Source organism: Leucopleurus acutus (genome assembly GCF_964270905.1).
Source record: "Leucopleurus acutus genome assembly, chromosome: 2".
NCBI classification, from domain to species: Eukaryota; Metazoa; Chordata; class Mammalia; order Artiodactyla; family Delphinidae; genus Leucopleurus; species Leucopleurus acutus.
This window is the reverse complement of record NC_139143.1, coordinates 42,699,794-42,718,644: the sequence shown is the minus strand read 5'-3', so window position 1 is coordinate 42,718,644 and position 18,851 is coordinate 42,699,794. Positions and strand designations below refer to the sequence as shown.

Below are 18,851 nucleotides of genomic sequence, written 5' to 3'. Positions count from 1 at the left end.
ACAGCATCCCCAGCTCCTTGCCCACCACCTTCCTCCAGGGCCTTTTAACTTGGAGATACAGAGTACAGTACTTTAATTTTTCCAAGAGCTTCATTTTCTTCCAGGAGCTCACCTTACTTAGAGTTCCTATTTTCCCTGAGCAAAGGAAGAGGTGCCTTCAATCATCTCGCAGGAAAATGATAGCATCTGCTTGGGGATTCCGACGAGATGTTTTACTGCAGCTTTTCACAAACTGATTATATTTAAAGCTCCCTTGAGGAATGGGGGCTGGGAGGAAAGAAGCTTCGGAGAAGACCTTTATTGGCAGGAGTGAAGAACCGCTCACACCTCCCCGGGGAAGTGTGTGTGCACACACAATATGTCTAAAGTTTTAAATTTCATCTCCTGCTCTGAAAGGGTCCTGAAAGGGTTAAACTGTTCCAGGCAAAGGCTTTTCTATCAAAATGCTCCAGATGGAAATTACAAAATTTCACTTCTCAGCTCTGTGGTGCTCACACACTGTTCTTCTAAGACATTTAAAAAAAAAAAAAAGACAAGACCCCTAATGTTCTCAGGAAAGAGAATTTGACGGCTCAGCACACAGTGCCACTCTGTTTCAGATGATTCCTCCTAGAATATTTGCATTAACTGTCAATCTCAAGTTTTCTGGGGGACAGTAAAAACTCAAGGTGTGGAGAGGGTACAGGAAAGGGAGCCTTAAACAAAGTCAGGACAATAGCTGGGAGGGTTTGCTGTGATGTGAACTCATCCAAATGCCAGCTAGATTATCACCTCTTGTGATGGTTATGCCCTGCACCTTACCACCTTTTGCTGCTCCAATCCCAAAAGAAGCTAACTAACTAGAGGCCAAAAGGCCTCAGGTTATGACCATGAACCTGACCATGAGTCTGTCAAGAATTTGCCAATATTAATGTATATGAAGCACTTTGTAAATTGAGCCATGTACAAATACGAAGAGTATTATTACTTTCGAGTCAGAGATTGAAAGGCATGAACTTTCAAAGGAATCTGAACACCCACAAACCAGAAACAATGATGGTTTTTAAGAAGTCGGCTGCAAGGCAGGCTAAGGAGTCACGCCCTTCATAAAACCACACTGGTGTAGGGTTGGGGCTGCAGTCTCAGAAGTCCCTCAGGGCACATGCAAGCAGGTGGTTTAAGGGGACCCAAAACCACAGGATAGACAGGGTCCCCCAAAGTCCATTAAGGGTCCCCTTGATTCAAACCATTCTGACTGAAAAGCAAGACCCAGGACTCTGGTCAGAGACATATAGAACAACAGCAGTCAACAATTAGACAGTTTACCTGTTCATTTTACAGAATGGGAAACTGAGTTCCAGAGGGTTTAAGTGACTGAACCAAGATACCTTTCACTACTACTGGAGGAACTTAAGCTAGAACTCAAGTTTCATCCTAGACTTGTTTCCTATCATTATAACTGGCACTTTGGGAGTAAAAAGGCAATGCGGCCTTAATGGTCATCCCATTTCAGCAGACCTTACTATTATTGAGCATTTATAAGTGCCAGATACTGTGCTAAATGATTTTGATATACTATCTCATTGAATCCTCACAATGACCTTAGGAAACACATATTATGTTGCCTATTTTCCAGGTTAGGATCCCGAGGCTTGGACAAGTCAGGTAACCTGCCCAAGGAGCGAGGCAAGCGAGTGACAGCGCTGAGATTTAAACCTGGATCCCTTTGACTCAAAAACTTGCGCTCTTAACCACCAGACCAAAAAAGCAATTTTCTTTTTTATCTTGGCATCTATAAGAGAAGTAAGACTGGCAGCACTATGAGTCCCACACAACACATAAAAAGCTGAAACATCATAAATCTGTCCAAGGGCTTCCAGCTAGTAGGGGAGCAGAGCCAACCCAGAACCCGGGTCCTTTGTCTCCAAGTTCTATGATCTTCCATGGAGAACACAGACTCTAGAATGCAAGCTTCATGAGGGAGAGGACTTTTTCTTGTTCACTGCTACATCATCAGTCCCCAGAACCCACTGAAGGCACTCAGTAACTAGTTGATGAATAAAGAAGTGGAGTCCACCTGCTGTGGTTTGGCTGTGTGACCTTGGGAGGGCTTCTTTATCCTCTCTAAGCATCAGTTTCTTCATGCAGTGAATAGAGGATGAATATTCACCTCCACATTTTAAGTGAAGATTAAATGAGACAATTCTTATAAAGCACTTGGGACAGGCTGGAACATAATGACCACCCAAAATGGAATCTATTATTATCACTGTTACTACTATTATCCATTGTCAGACTTTGGCTTCTTAAGTTTTTTTTCCCCTACTCTGGTCAAATGATGTTTCATAATAATTATGAATAGAATAGAATAGAGAATTGGGAGTCAGTAACCTGCTTCTAGTTTCAGATCTACCACCACCTAGCTGTGTGACCTTGGACAAGCCTCTTTATTTCTCTATACTTGCCTCAGCTGTAAATGAGGGACTAAACCATTCAAATTAGTCTCTTAAGCATTCATTGGGCACCTTCTCTGAGTAAGACATCATGCTCGGCCACCTATAAAATTCTATGATCCTAAATAGTGTTAATGAAAAGATATCAGTGCAAAGCAAAAGAGTCCCCTACTTGTGGCAAGGGTAAAGACAAACCCCAAATAGTCAACTGCATTACATCATCTCAATGAGTAATGTTTGTAAATACACAAAGTATTTAATTGAGACACTTGTGAGAAATCCTTCACCAATACAGAATCAGCAGATACAGTTCTATTAATACCTATCAGTCCCGAACCTTCCAAAAAATAAACATGTAAATTCACTTTGCACCTTAGTCAAATGGCATGCTTCTGGAGAGAAATCTGGGAGAGTCAAAGTTATTAACGCTCCCTATGGCAACAGTTAAGAATAGGATGTATTAAAAAAAAAAAAAAAAAAAGAATGACATATCTGGTTAAAACTGCAGGGGGGAATTCCAGCAGCAAACTGCAGTGCATCTGGACAGGACACTGAGGCCAGTGGCTTATTGTTTACAAAAAGAGGCCCGGATTATGAACAGTGACAAGAGGCCAAGACCTCAATTATACCTCACAACCACACCTCTCCCAATCCCAGTTCAACTGAAGCTATCCATCAGTCAACTCCCCCATCTCTGTAATAAACCCACCAATATTTGCAGCCCAGTGGATAGAAGGTCCCTCAGGGCACCTCCAGCACTGACCAACCTGATGACATTAAAAAGATCCTACAGGCACAGTGGGGACTTCAAACTACCTTCCAACCTTCCAAGAGATAAAGCAGCTGCCCATTTCAAACTCTAGCCCTACTCACACCCCCGGCAATCATTAGAGGGGAGGCATGGCCCTTCCCAAGTCCTCTATGATAGGAAAAGGTCTTCTCACATTGGTGCAGGGAAAGAAGGAGGGGCCCCTCCCTCTGTACTCCGAAACAAAGGAAAACCCAGAGCTCCAACCATGTGGTGTAACATTCAAGGCCACCCACCTCTCCCACTACCCAGCTGAAGTCTCAGTGGGCTAGAGCCACATGGCTCTTTCCAGTGACTGGCCAAGAAGGGACGGTGCCTTGCATAACCATATGCTGGGGCTCTTTAACAGGCGGGAACCCCTTCTATGGGAATTGCTGGTTTAAAAAGGTATCTGGGAAGGGGTTTTGATTCATGCACCAAGTCAGGCAGTGGACTAGATGTGCTAGCAGGTCACTTGCTTTCTCTAGGTCCACATTTTGCTTTACCCCTCATATTTTTGCAGAGAGGTAAGCAGGCCTTTAAAAGCATGTATTCTGGAGCAGAGGACAACACAGAAGGGTTAAACAATTATGTCTTCCCATTCTCCAGACTCAGCACCACCCAGCAACAACCCAACTCCATTCAGGTTTAGGTGAGGGCGGAGACCGGGTGTGAGTGACCTTATTCTTTCTGTTCTCTGATCTCTGAATGCAGACAACCAGAGACCAGGCAGGTACAAGGTGCACCCAAGGTGGCCACAGACTTTCTGTGCCTGATGCCATAGCGAGTGTCATGTTTTGATATAGTGCATCAGAAAAAAAACCCACGTCTCCCACGGCTCTCCAAATGGTACACCTACTCAAGGTTGCCTTTCTCTGCCTGGACTCCTCTTCAACCTCTGAAATAAATTCCCAAACACCTGTCAGATTTCAGTTGTCCTTCAAGGAAACCTGACCCAGACACCCAGAGGCAAATTGCCGCCTTTCTCTCTCCAAGAACCTCCTGCCCCTCCCCCCATCCTATTTAGCTAGGGGAAAAGGACTGCCAAAATAATGGCCAGCCCTACAGATAAATCTACAGCCCGCTCCGAAAATTCCTTTCCAGAGCCTGTGGCCCCTGGCATGGCCAATCCCTCGGAGGCTCAGACCCACATATGAAACCACCTCTGGGGTCAGCCTGCCCCCACCTGCTCCACCCAAAGAAATGAACATCTTGCAAATCAGGGTGGAAATCCATGTCTCAATGGTCTACAGAGAATATGCATTATGTTATTTTTCAAAGCCCTTACCTTTGACCTGAGTATCGTACTCTGCTATAATCTCCTTATCCTTTTTGAATTTGGCTGGAGACGTCATGTTTTCCTTCTTTCTTCCAAATTCGAATTGTGAATTGATAAATCCACGGGAAAAATCCAACCACCGAAATCAATACCTCCAAGATCGCTTCTCCAAAAGGCAGAAGGGGCCCCCCGCGGTGGTCTCCAGCGCTCCGGGGAGCGCGGGCTGCGGGCTGGGCAGGCGGCTACGGCGGACACATGCAGACGGTGGGCGCTGGGGCCGGCGCGGCGGCGGTTGGTTCCTGTGCTAGAGCCCAAGCCGCAGCCTCAGCATTAGCCGGGAGAACTGCAGCGCCCGGAGGCTGGCCTGGGGTCTGACATCAACGACACAGGCGGGGAGTGGAAGTCCTTCCGCACAACATGGTGTGGGGGGCGCGGGGATGTGGACTCGCCCAGCTGGGTCCCCGGGAGGGAGTGGGTGCGTATCGGGGTGCCGGGGGAGGGCTGGGCGTGCTTCGCGGTTTTTTGTTGCACAGCCTCGAAGATGCTGCAAATCAAATCCCAAACGGGAGCCGCAGCAGCGCAGACTGGATCGGAAGTCGTTTGCTCCGGTTCACTTGCCTGTAAATTCAGGGAAAAGAGGAGGGGGCGATCAGCCCCAGCGCAGATCCTAATCGATGCGGGGGTGGGGTAAGGGAAGCCGTTTCCAGCCTGGCCTGGGCCCATTCATCTCAGCCAAACGCCGCCCGGCCCGCAGAGCCCGGCGCAGCGAGGTGGGGAGGAAGGAAGCTCCCTCCGGATTTTGTTTTAAGGCTGAAAGAAAACACTTTGGAGCAGCCGCCTTCGAGGGCTTGGGGTGGGGACTAGCGGCGGGAACGCGGGGCTCCGGGCGGGGACTGCGGCACCTCGGCGACCTCCCGAACCTTGCCAGCGCTGGGCAGCGGCTTCCGGAGGGAACCCTCCTGGCCCTGCCTCTGATACGGCCCCCGACCCCCGGCTGGGGCAACTCCCTTTGACTTAAAAGGGGATCAAAGCCAGGGAGGGACAAGCCACCCGGGCACAACTTTTCTTCCCCTGCGCCCCTCCTCCCAGTTGTTTTGTTTTTGGTTGCTAGCTTCTCTTGGCAGCAAAATGTTGGGGGGTGAGGGGGGAGTGATCTGCAGGAAAAAGCCTGCTCGGCACGGGACACATCCAGGAAAACAATGTGGTCGGCAGAAGCAGGAAACGGGTTAGAGGCGAGGGTCGGAGTCGGGAAAACCGGGAAGGCGGGGGGTGGGGGGCGGGGGGGGTGGAGGAAAGCAGCCACCGCCTCTCAGGCCATCCCCAATTGGTCACCCAAGCCCAGAGATCCCAGATACCGCACCCAATCCCCGGCTGGGGGTTGGGGGAAGGTCGTTGAGGGTCGCAGTCCCGACTCCTCGCACCAGGAGGTACCCGAGGAGATCCCGCTCCAACCCAGGCCCAGGAGGTGGGAGGGACTGGGATGGGAGTGCAGAGCCGGGCGTCTCGCTCCCGGACGCGCCGCAGCGGCGACCCTCCCTCCTTGGCCGCCCCTTTCCCTTTCCGCGCCGGGATCTCCCACTTCCCGCGCCTGGAGAAAGGGCCGCACCGAGGGAGAAACAGGGAGCAGGAGCGGCGTGGTGGTTCAGACAGGCAGGAAGCGGGGAGGGGGGTGAGAGGTGGGGTCCTGAGGCTGCACGGGAACCGGGGATAACTGGAGCTTCTGCACACGCTTGATAGGCGAGGAGAGGGCAAAGGGAGGATTACCTTGGGGGTGAGGGGGAAGTTAGGAGACTATCGTGGGCCGCGATGTTACATGGAGTACTAGGATATTAGCAACTTTGGGGACCCAGATATAGGTCTGGGAGCGGGAGTGCGTGAAGAGGAGCCATTCCGGGCGGGCCGGGGGCTGGGGCAGGGGAAGAGCCCCGGAAGCAGTGCGGAACACCCATCCTTCTGGGTCCAGGGCTGTAACCCGACTGTCTGCCAGGACTTGGAGACAGAGAAAGAGAGCAGCCGATGGTTACGGGTGATGCCAACGACGGTTGCCCGAAGGTGGACCAAGGCTGCCAGTGTGCAGAGGACTTGGGGAGGGGGCTGGGTGCAGACTGCGCGGCGGCATGTGAGCCAAGGCAGAGTCCCAGGCAGTACGGTAAAGGGCGGAGATGCAGTCCTAAAGAAGTATTTGGGCTGTACTGGGAGATTGGGAGTGGGTCAGGAGGGAGGCGGTCTGAGGGATTTCGGGCGGCAACGCTAAGGCGACGCCGAAAGCAGCATCCGCGCCCTCTCCTTCCCGCCTCTGCCCGGATTTGTTCAGTCAGGGCTCCAGCTCCGCGGCGGGGAAGAAGAAAGGGGAGAGGGAAGGAGCCTTTACCTGGCTCTGACGCGACGGGTCCCAGGCCCCCGGCTCCGCTTCCCACTCAGAGCTCTCCTCCCCTCTCTTCCCCGCCACCCGCGTCTACGCAGATCGGTCCCCCAGTCCCCTGAGGAGCCTCCGCCAACTCCGCAGGACCCCGCCGGGAAGCAGAGCCCACCCCCTTGCCAATCACCGCCCACTTTCTATCGACCGATGGGGCCTGTAGCCAATAGGAATAGGTGATCCCAAGAGGCTAGGAATGAGGAGGAGGGGCTGGCGAAACTTGGAGGTGTGACTAGCACAACCGAGGCGTGGTCACAGAGTAAGCTCCTCCCCGGGTTGCCGAACCCCAAAGTAGAACTGATGGGCGGGATTAAGATAGAACCAACAGCCAAACACATACTTCTGAGAGAAGGCACGACCAATTGGACCGGGGTAGTGAGGAGGGGCGTTGCGGAGAATTTTAGCCAATACAGAGTAGAGAACGGCGGGGACTGTAGAACGTCTTCCAATGAGAAGCGCGAAGGGCGTGCCTTGCCGCTTTCACTGGGGCGGGAGTAGGTTTCGCCCAAACCTCCCGGAGCTGACCAATGAGATCGGAGGAGGGGCCAAGCTCGGCCAACCAGCAAGCCGAATTTATCTAGGCACCGTTACTGGGGCGGGGCGTAGATCTCCTGGCCACTAAAATCTCGTCAGGGGCAGGCTCCCGAGCCTTCCAATGCGGGACGTGGGCGAACTCTGGTTCTCCCAATGGGTGCGCAGCGCTGGCAATTCAAACTGACAGCCGGTTGGAAAGGCAGAGAGTGGAAGAGGGAGCGAAAAACGACGTGTTCAGTGGCAGAGACACCAACGCCGACGGAGACCCCAAAGCGACCTCTGTCCCGCCCCACCAGCACCACCGCGACCTCTGGAGCGGCAGCTCGGGAAAGACTTGAGGGAACGGCGCGGGGCACGAGGGAAAGCTGAGGGGAGGGAGTCGCGAGAGGAACGACGCGAGAGTCCGCACGCTGAGGGCTGGGGACTGCCAGGAGAGAAGTGAAGCGGGCGGCCCGCGAAAGAGCAGAGCGGAGAAGGGTCGCGGGAGGATTAAGGAACACCCGGGATTGCCCGGTGGGAAAAGCTGAGGGGATTTCTGAGTCCTGGGGAGAGGAGAAAGATTTCCAAAGAGGACGCGTGGGTAGGGACGCTTAGTCCGCGATCCGAGAGAGGAATTGGAGCGCTCCGAGGGAGGGGCTTAAGGGGGAAGCTTTAAATAAAAGAGCCTGTACGGGAGAAGCTAAGGGAATTGCAAAAGGAGCAGGAGCTAAAGAGTAGAGGATCCTTCAGACTGGATAAAGGGAAAACTAGAGAAGTTCCCGAGGCACCTTGAAGCCTGCCTCCTCCCCACTTCAAACTCCTCTCCCTTCCCCGAAAGTTAAAGAGAAAGCCAAGGTTGCTGCTTCTCCCCGGTTTCTACTCAATAAATACTACTTTTACCCTCCCACGGGAAAACAGAAAAGAACTCATTTCCTTCTCAATTTCCGGGCTTAGAAAAGATCGAGGCCTCGCAATTTGATTTTTCGCCTGGGAGAATCAAACTAGGGAGGGTATTGCTCTATTTTCAAAATCCCACACCTCATCCTTCCCCGGACGCCATGTCTACGAGCAGCTGTAGTTTCAATGACCGGCGCGTGTCCATCCTGTGTTGCAAATTCTGTAAACAAGTGCTCAGCTCTAGGGGAATGAAGGCTGTTTTGCTGGCTGACACTGAAATAGACCTTTTCTCTACAGACATCCCTCCTACCAAGTAAGTCATGCTAGTGGCGGGCAACGGTAGCCTTTAACTAGATGGGGAAAGTGTATGGCTTGAACCTCTGGGAGTCAACAAGGAGGTTATCATTTTGGTGTTCCAGCCACTCCCAGCAGTCTGATGATCCCCCTGGAGTTTAACTAAGGGGGCAGACTGTCTGGACAAACTCTGTGGTTTAGCCAGAGTGGTCAGTCCTGATGTAATGCTTCTAGTTCAGTTATAGTCATGTGGTCCCTTCAGTTGAATCCCTGGCTACCGTGCCCTGACAGACCTTCCTCTTACTGGATCAAGTCCATGACTGAGACGGTAGGTAATTCAAGCAAGATTTTCGGTACTGTTGGAGAAGAGAGGTCATTTAAGTGTTTTTGATGTTTGTTCCTAAAGTTTTACTCCAAAAAAACATTCCCCAGCTTTCTACGAATTTTTTTGCAATTGGCATGCTGATTCAGATCCATTGTCCACCTAATTCAGTATTCTTTTCTTATCATCTCCCTGTCTCTCTCTTTCTGAATGAGAGAGACATATATATTTTTATGGGATGAAACAGGACTTAGCCCTCAAATAATCCCTGTCACCCATAAAGCTTATTTTAGATATTATGCATTGGTTTGCATACTCAAATCCTTTTAAATTCTGTTTTCAGTCACTACCCACTTTTAGGTGTAGAGTCCTTAAGAATTTGCTTCCATTTGGAAAAATAGCCATTTTATTTGACTCAAATGTACCTTTTTCTAGCTCTAAAAGGTACTTTCTCTTTCTATAGTCAACATATATGTGCCTTTACATGCTTTTCAAGATTTTGCTCTTTATTGAAACTTTATCATTAAAGTGAAAGAGAAATTATCCAAAATGCACATGGACAGCTGTTCTTTGGACACAGAGCCAGAGAAGGCACACTAATAATCAGACTACTTTAAAATGAATTTCATGATAATGATAGAAACTTTTTAAAAAATTAAATATACTCAAAGCTGTGGACTCTTCCTCCCTTGAAATCTTATCTTCATTGGTTTAAGTGTAGTCATGCCTAATGGCAAAGCCAAAGGCCCTCATTTATTGCAAAGATAAATGGGCTATTATAAGTACCTCTGTGCGTGTGTATGTGTTGCAAAAAGAAAAAGCACTAGACAATAAATCTAGAACCTACTACTGCAAAGTTTCTATGATTTATTGTCTAGTGCCTTTTCTTTTTAGTAGCACATACGGAAACAACAGTTTTAAATATTAACCCATTCGTCTTTGCAATAGCTATGGTAAGTATAAAATAGTCATAAGGAGAGCTCAGATATGTGAATTGTTAAAGGTTAGACCAGAGTCTGGAGTACAATCAGGTCTTTCCTCTTGTCTTCTCTTCCATGTAGGGGTTACAATAGTGATGGATTAATGTGCTAAGATGTATATGAATCAATGAACACATAAGATTTTTTGAATAGAAGGTTTGTCATATTTATAGTGAGCTCACAAATATTAACTTACCCTTACAAAATATACTAACTTTCTCTTACAGTTTCTTTTAGGGTCTTTTGCAGCTCTTTGAGTCTACAAAATTCATGCTAAATCATAATCAAAAGTACATTTTGTGGCAAGGGTATGGAAAAATGGAACCCTGGGCACTGTCGGTGGGAATGTAAAATGGTACCACTACTATGGAAAATAGCGTGGCGGTTCCTCAAAAAATTGAAAATAGAATTACCATATGATCCAGCAATACCACTTTTGAATATATATCGAAAAGAATTTAATGCAAGATCTAGAAGAAATATTTGCACACCCATGTTCTTAGCAGCATTATTCACAATAACCAAGAGGTAGAAGCAGCCCAAATGTCTATCAACAAATGAATGAATAAACAAAATGTGATACATGCATGTAATGAAATATTATCCAGCCTTTAAAAGGAATGATATCCTGCCTGTCACATGCTATAACATGGATGGACCTTGAGGACATTATGCTAAGTGAAATAAGCCAGTCACAAAAAGACAAATACTGTATTATTCCACTTATCTGTGGTATCTAAAGTAGTCAGATTCATAGAAACAGAAAGTAGTGGTTGCCAGGGGCTGCGGGAAGAGGGAAATGGGGAGTTGTTATTTAATGGGCATAGACTTTCAGTTTTGCAAGATGAAAAAGACCTGTAGATTTGTTGCACAAAAAATATGAATACACTTAACACTTACGAACTGTCCACTTAAAAATGGTTAAATTAGTAAATTTTATGTTATGTGTTTTGCACAACATTTTTTTAACAATACATTTGACTATCTCTATACTTTTCCCTCTCCAGTGCAGTGGACTTCATTGGAAGATGCTATTTCACTGAAATTTGCAAATGTAAACTGAAGGACATCGCATGTTTAAAATGGTAATGTGTGGCAATATTCCAAATAGCCCTGGGTTTGGGAGATGGATGTTGACACCGAAGCACAGAGAAGGGTTCAGTGGGCTGCATCGAGCACTGTTTATCACCCATGCAATGAACCGTTGAAAAACCATTTGTTACTTAGAACTGTTTTTCAAAAGGGTCTTATGACACTTTACCTTTGTATGTGATTTTACAATTTTTCAAAGTGCATTAGCAAATATCTGCTTTAACTTTCAGAAAATGACAATGTAGTTTAGAGGGAAAAAAAAACCCAAAAACACTTGGATTTACAGTCATAAAAATCAGGCTTGAGCCCTGCCTGGCCCTACCCTTATTCTCTTGTTATCTTGAGTAAACTTCTTAAATCTCTAAACCTCTGAAACTCTGTTTCCTTATTTAATTTATATCTTAAGAAGACAGGTATCTTCTTAAGATAGATAGGTATCTTCTTAAGATAGAAATTAAAATATCTTTTGTGTTTACCTTACAGAGTTGTTGTAAAGATCAAGTGAATTACGAATGTTAAAAGGCTTGGTAAACTATAAAGTACAAGTCAGAGGTCCCACCATGTGCGAGTCATTGTTATAGAGGCTGGAAATCCGGCAATAAAGAAGACAAAGTCATAGACCTTTGGACATTATATTCCAGTAGGAAGACAATCGATCAGTAAGATATTTAAATAAATAAGATCTTGAATAGGGTGGGAAGTACTCCAAAGGAAATAATAATAATAAATGACAGAGAATAATAGAGCTTGAGAGAATGATAAGAGCTATGTTAGATAGCATGGTCAGGGAAGCCTCCTCATGAGAAGGTAACACTGGAGTTGAATCCTAAAGGATGAGACAGGGAGGAGCCAGAGGAAGAATGTTCTAGGCAGAGGGAACAGCCAGGGCAGAGAACCCAAGGCAAAGAAGAACACGTTCAAGGAATAGAAAAGACAATGGCCAGTGTGGCTGAGAGATTGTGAACATCAGGTGAGAGTAGTATGGGTAGATTAGTGATGCAGTCAGAACCCAGATAATCTAGAGCAGCGCCATCCGATAGATGTGTGCAAGCCACATATGTAATTTAAAAATCTCGAGTAACTGCATTTTACAAAGTGAAAAGAAACAGGTGAAATTAATTTTAATTGTATATTTTACTTAATCTAATAGATTCAAAAAATTGTCATTTTAACATATAACCAACATAAAAAATTATTCATGAAATATTTTACATTCTTATTTTTTATTCATAGTCTTTGAAATTTAGTGTATTTTTATACTTCCAGCACATTTCAATTCAGGCTAGCCAAATTTCAAGTACTTAATAGCCATGTTTTGGATAGCACAGATCTAAACTTTGGTAGGAAGGGTCTTTGGGTTTTCATTTTTGACCAGTGGAAAGCTATTGAAGGAGTTTTAACAAGGGAGCAAAATGATCTGAGGTGTCCCTACTAGAAAGCTCCATGAGAACAAGGACTTTATTCCTAGCACCTAGAACAGTACCTGACACATAGCAGATGCTCTGTAAACATTAGCTGAATGAGTGAATGAATGAATGAATACAGGTGGTAATTAAAGCCGTAGAATTTAGTCTTACAATATAGCCTTATAAATAACTGTCAGTCCTAATCCAAGAACATCTTTTGATTTCATTTGTTTGCCTTTCAAGCCGATTATGATTAGAAGACATGTTTTAGGTGGGCTGGTACCTTTTATAGTATTTTTTGTAGGGCCTCACAAAAATGACTGACTCACATCTCACAGGGGAGGAACAAGCTATAAACAGGAATTTTTACAACTCAAGGTGTAAGCAGTTCATGTGGTCATTAAAAACAAAAACAAAAAAACTTCTAGCTAAAATGTTCCCTGTATATTCATTCTATTTAATAGTGACCAGATAGGAAAAAAACCTATGGAAGAGTGAGTTATTTCTAATCAGAAGGATAACCCTGGAGACAGTAAAAACTTTTGCAACTTTCTCTAGAAGCTATGGATTTGCTTCATTTCTGAATTCCTTCAAAAACACTGAGACTAAAATTAGATCAGCCAGCTTGTGTTCGGTTTTCATGGGCTCATGCTGTCTTCCTACTCCTCCATCTGTTGAAACAGTTTTTAGGTGCTGGCATGGACCTGAAACATATAAGAACCCAACTTGCCACAGTCCTGGGGAGAGCAAAAACCTTTTATCCACAGGTCTGAGTTTATTTAATGTATTTTGTCTATACAGCCCATCAATTTTGGACAAATCACAACCTTATGGCACTTAGAAACTAGCTTCCGAAGGGGGAATGCATAAACAATACTAGCAAAGAAACAGAGAATATGTCACTCTTCTTTCACTTAAAGACTATTTTCCCACGTGGCAGTAGAACTGTAACCATTATCAGAGTAACTCCCATCCCAAAAATCCCAGCAATGGAGGTTGTTAGGAGAAAATGAGATCTTTATATGGTCTGTCTGTTTACATTAGCACATAAAAATGCTTACATGGTCAGATATTACCTTGTATCTAATAATATTTACTTTCTCTTTTTAGTGGGAACATTGTAGGTTATCATGTGATTGTTCCATGTTGTTCCTGCCTTCTTTCCTGCAACAATGGACACTTTTGGATGTTTCACAGCCAGGCAGTTTATGGTATTAACAGACTAGACTCTACTGGTAAGAAACAACAGACTCAGATATTCCTCTAACTTTTGTCTACCAAGACTTGAGTGAACCTTCCATAGATCATTTCAGGATCCCCTCTGAGACTTTCTCACCTGGGTTGGATCCACTAGAGTGAAACTTCGATCCTTTTATCCCAAACATTTACTTACAGAAACTACTAGCCAAAATTCATTGCATTTCTATTTCCATCATCGTATTTAGGAGCCTCAAACTTGGCTGGATTTCTTGGCCTTTTAAAATTAATATTTTAATTGCTCTAAATTTCTGCCTTGATATATAATATGGCTCCAGTGAATTTTGGAAGAATTTAGATTTGACAGTCAATTGTGTGTATGGGTCTGTGTGTGTGTATGTGTGTGTGTGTGTGTGTAAGAAAAGGGAGGAGGGGAGGCTAGGGTCATGGGGAGCTGGGAGGAAGGAAAACTAGGTAACCTCTGTAGTTGGTAATGTTGCTTCAGGATAAAAATAGCCATTTTGACATCTATATTAATTAATTATGATGAAATTTCAGACAAGGGAAATATTTAATACCAGTATGTTTTACTGATTATTTAGTAGAAAAATACACAACCTATTCTTAAAAGATATTTACATAATACATTTTATATTGTCTGGAGCCTTTCAGTTTTGTTATAGGACACATGTTCTCAATGTCTAATATCTGCTTACACAGAATACGAAGTTGACTTTAATACAAAGTTGACTTTTAGTGGGACTTTTTTAGGGAACTAAAGTTTACAGAACTTTAGTATACAGAACAAGTTTAAAGAACTTGACAATCCAAGTTGGCACTAACATTCTCAGGTTTTTAAATGTATGTCTTAGTCTTCTTCAGAACTTAAAATATACTTCTTTTTTTGAAGTATGATTTGCCTTCACAGACTAAGAGATCATGAGTTGTAAGCTAGATTGTCAGTGTCTTTAAACCCCCCAATTATGCTTGGGTTTTTATAGACTCTAACTTTTTTTTTTAATCACCTGGCGTTCAGTTGTGGCTTTCAACCCATCATTTGGAGGCCTTAATTTAATACTCTAGTATGTTAAGAAGGCCATTTTTGAGCAAGGACTTATCTGAACCCCCCTAAGTGAGATATAGCTTCCTAATTTAGGCCTCCGGTCTTATATTTGTGTTGCTCCTGGGACACATTAAAGGAAGTTTCTGCTTTGATACTATTTTTCCTGCTTCATAGAATTCAAAACACAGGGCGGAGGTTTTTCAATTTTGATTTACTTTTTAATATTGGTCAATTTTTCAAAGATAAAAGCCCAGCATTCTTCCATTTGCACTGAATCTAATCCATGAGAAACAGATGTATCACAGGATTTCCTTCCTCCCTTCTTAACAGAGAAAGGAAGGTGCTGCTTCTGTCAGATCCAGTCTCTTAGTTTATTTTTTCTCCTTTGAACCAATTGTGCCGAGCCACTCATGTCTCTGAGTATCGACTCCAAGAATATCAAACTTCTCCTTTGTAACCCTAATATTATGATTTGGAGGAAGATTTTTCTAGATGCTTCGTATAAAACAGGAATTCTCATGGCATTGGAACTGTACTTGAATCACCTGAATCAGCAGCATCAAAGTAATACGTACACAAGCTTTATAAAATTCTATAATGTTTAGACTGAAAGGGCCCCAGGAAGTCTATGTTCTAGGTTAGCCTTCATGTGTAGACCTGATTTTCTGAGACTCTCCTGTGGAGGCTTGGGAAACCTCAGTTCAGATTCCGTGGGACTGGCAAATGCCCTCAAAGGAAAGTTGTCTTCAGCTCTCCATTCACCTTTATGGGTTCTAATTCTCCCTTAGATTTCTGCCTAGTGATTCCTTTCTATCCTGTCATCTCTTCAAAAGCAGAACATCATCCATTCTCCGGGGAAAAGAAGTGTTTTTTTATTGAAAACAATTCAAACATACAAAAAAATTACAGAAAATAATATGATAGACATCAATATGCATCAAATAGATGCTAATTTCTTGCCTGATTAAACTCCAGTATCTCACCCAAGAGAGACAGTTCATTGTTTCTGCTATTTTAATAATGTAACAGTGTGCATCCTTATACATGTCTCCTTGGGCACCTGTGCAAAATAGGCAGTTAGAGGAAAGGACAAGTGATGGGCCATATTTAAGATATATATTGTTTTTTTGTTTTTAATTCACAGAATGGAATGCCCAACAGAAATAAGAAATGAGCTAAATCTACACATATGGACAGGCAAATCTCAAAAACAATGTTGAATGAAAAAAGCAAATTAGAAGAGATACATATAATAGCATACTATAAAAAATTTATATACACAAAACAATAATATATATTGCTTGTGGTTATATACATTTGTAGTAAAAGTAGTAAAAAACATCCATGGTGTACTGTTAGTGGTGGAAACTGGATTCAAACCAAATCTCCAAACCCTGGCTCATTCTATTCTACCACATGACCACTATCTTAGTATGTGTGGAGTGGATGCCCAGAGTTGCTGAGTCTTCCCTGTGCCCACACTGACAACTGGACAGCTTGAGAGTTGCTTTCTTATTGGCTCTCCAAGAGGTCAATTAATAATGGTATTTTTTTTCAATTCAGTGCTTTCAAGTTATAATATAGGACATGCCCATAATAAACCATCTTATTATCCCCTACCATATATGTGGACTTGTATCGTATACCAGTGCTGGATTCTTTAATATGATATTTGACTGTTCTTTCATAATGAGGCTTTAGACTGTCGTTTTGTTTATTGTACTGACAGCTACAACCTGGTCCTAAAGTTTATAGTTTTACCTTGACAGCCTCTAGCCTAAAACCCATGTATATCAAGGATTACTGTTCATATTATAACTGGCTCCAAAACCCTGCTTTTTTTAACCAGAAGAAAGGCACCAGTGACTTCCATACTTGTTGAGGAGATGAGGAGACTTATTCAGGCCTTTCCCATGCTCCCTCCAAGAGAAATGTAATCTAAAAAGATGTTATGAGATCTCCATTCTTAAAAATCATTAAAATAGGTCTTCCTGGTGGCGCAGTGGTTGAGAGTCCGCCTGCCGATGCAGGGGACACGTGTTTGTGCCCCGGTCCGGGAAGATCCCACATGCCGCGGAGCGGCTGGGCCCGTGAACCATGGCCTCTGGGCCTGCGCGTCCAGAGCCTGTGCTCCACAACGGGAGAGGCCACGACAGTGAGAGGCCCGCGTACTGCAAAAAAAAAAAAAAAAAAAAAAAAAAATCATTAAAATAGATTTGAAAATTCTCAGTGTAGAGTGATTATGGCATAATGTAGCTGGAGGCAAGGTTTGAGGAAATGGACTCCTGAGACCTTTTTGAATTCCAAGATTCTAGAGTTCAAGCCCTTAATTAAAAGTGTTTAAAGAATGATTGTATTCTAGATGTTGGATAATTTTAATATCTAGGTATCGATCATGTTATTTGTGGTTCATTCTTTAATAGCTTTTCTCTTAACTGCTAACACTGTGATTTGATGTAAGAATGTTAACATATAAGGTTTTATATATCGTGTTGTGAGTTGTAACAGTAGTCAGCACCAAATAATTTTATGAGCTTTTCTTTTCAGGTGTAAACTTCCTACTTTGGGGCAACTTGCCAGAGGTAGAAGAGAGTACAGATGAAGACATGTCAGATATCTCAGCAGAGGAGTGTATTAGATGAATAGAATTATAATATATATAATATTTAAACTTTTTCCTATGTAAAAAATATATTAATGGACCAATTCAAAAATTGTTAGTAAGGATTTGCCAGTGATTTATCTTTTTGGAAAACAAAAATAGGACATTTGTTGATTTATTTATTTTCTGTCTCAAATTAATTACCTGAGTTTATTGAACCAATGCAGTCCTTTTCTTCTACTTCTGCTTCTACTTCTACCCTTCCTCTCTCCATCCCTCTTCCCAGTATAGGTGTACTCTTAAATTCCGATAGTAGAAGAATCTTTCATGTGTCACTCAACTCTCTCCCAATCTGGGGACGGTTTGCGGTTTTCTTACAGCTAGATGCCAGATGCTGTTAATTTTACATTTGAATAAGGGGCATTAGTATCCACACATATATCACCATGCTTATATCCATGCATAAATCTATGCACATAACCATGCATATAAGCATGTATATATGTGTGAAGCACAGCTGGGAATTAAAGCTTAACAGGGACTTTGTAAAAATAGGCTATTAGGTTTCCATGGGTACTGGTTATCATATGTTATATTGGTGATAACTATGTTAATATGGAACAAGACTTTGTGAATGTATGGAGAAATCCTCTTGATTCCTCAGCATGATGTTAGATAAATGAATTTGCCAGGAAATTATCAATATATACTGTTTACTAATATTATTTATTTACATTCTTCTAAAGTCATATGGATATTGTATTATGAAAGCCAGATAACCTCCATCGTTAAGTTTTCTCATTCTCCAGGGCTTTTTCTGTGAATAGCAAATTTTAGATGAGTAGTCTCAGTCCTAACCCTTAAATAGAAAAAATTTAAAGAAGTGGTTTGCTTAAGCCATTGTACATTATGAAGAAGGTTTTTTTAAATTTTGTTTTGTTTTGTTTATCTGCATTCAGAGCCACACAGGAATAAGAAACTGGGATAGTGTTGGATTCTTGTTTTATGAAAAGCTAAAAATCAGTGTATCACCTTAACTAATATTTTAGCCAAAAGCATTTTGTCAATAGTAATACCAAAACAGACCAAGTTACAGTTTTGTAAATAAAGTTTTGTTCTAAAGATGATCAGCCTTCCTTCAATTTTTAAGTTTAGCCACTTTTCTTACCTAAAAATATAGAGAAAAATATTTCTTATTGTACCCACTTTTCTTACCTAAAAACATAAAAGTATAGAGGATAAGAGGTAACATTTATTGCATGCTTACCATGTACCAGTAAGTGCTTTACACATTTAATTCACTTATTCCACACAAGGAACCCATGAGAGGTAGGTATCATTATTATTTCTTTTTTACTGATAAGACAGGTGAGGCATAAAGAGGTTAAGAAGCTTGTCTAAAGTCACATAACCAGTCAGAGGCGTGGCCTGATTCAGACAGACAGACTGACTCCAGAGCTCCTGTTCTTAATCATTATGCTGTACCCCCTGAGCACCTTCAGACATGAATCAGCTATGATTTTATTTAGCTGGGACACATGCTGGGTAACAACTACCTTGTTATGTGCTCT

The 18,851-nt window shown here is 43.4% G+C and overlaps 2 protein-coding genes across 5 annotated transcripts in view; one reads left to right on the top strand and one right to left on the bottom strand.

Annotated features, from left to right (window-relative positions):
- SRGAP2 (SLIT-ROBO Rho GTPase activating protein 2) overlaps positions 1 to 4,616 on the bottom strand; it is a gene marked incomplete at its 3' end in the record, with an annotated part of 233,409 nt that extends 228,793 nt beyond the window's left edge. For both annotated transcript variants that reach the window (XM_082833746.1, XM_082833747.1), the window contains exon 1: positions 4,508 to 4,616. In XM_082833746.1, coding sequence (XP_082689872.1) covers positions 4,508 to 4,574 — 67 coding nt within the window. In that variant the 5' untranslated portion in view covers positions 4,575 to 4,616. The remainder of the gene's footprint in view (positions 1 to 4,507) is intronic.
- A 1,911-nt stretch (positions 4,617 to 6,527) lies between these two features.
- FAM72A (family with sequence similarity 72 member A) lies at positions 6,528 to 17,320 on the top strand (the record flags this gene model as incomplete). Of its 3 annotated transcripts, none has more annotated exons than XM_082832597.1 (4): positions 6,528 to 6,676; positions 10,928 to 11,005; positions 13,529 to 13,653; positions 17,226 to 17,320. In XM_082832597.1, the coding sequence occupies 4 exons, from the start codon at positions 6,528 to 6,530 to the stop codon at positions 17,318 to 17,320; spliced, it is 447 nt and encodes a 148-aa protein (XP_082688723.1). The 3 variants fall into 3 exon arrangements, with proteins under 3 accessions (XP_082688723.1, XP_082688722.1, XP_082688724.1); XM_082832596.1 differs by lacking the exon at positions 6,528 to 6,676 and adding an exon at positions 8,486 to 8,637; XM_082832598.1 differs by lacking the exons at positions 6,528 to 6,676; positions 13,529 to 13,653 and adding an exon at positions 8,486 to 8,637 and having other exon boundaries at positions 17,226 to 17,280.
- Positions 17,321 to 18,851: the final 1,531 nt, after the last annotated feature.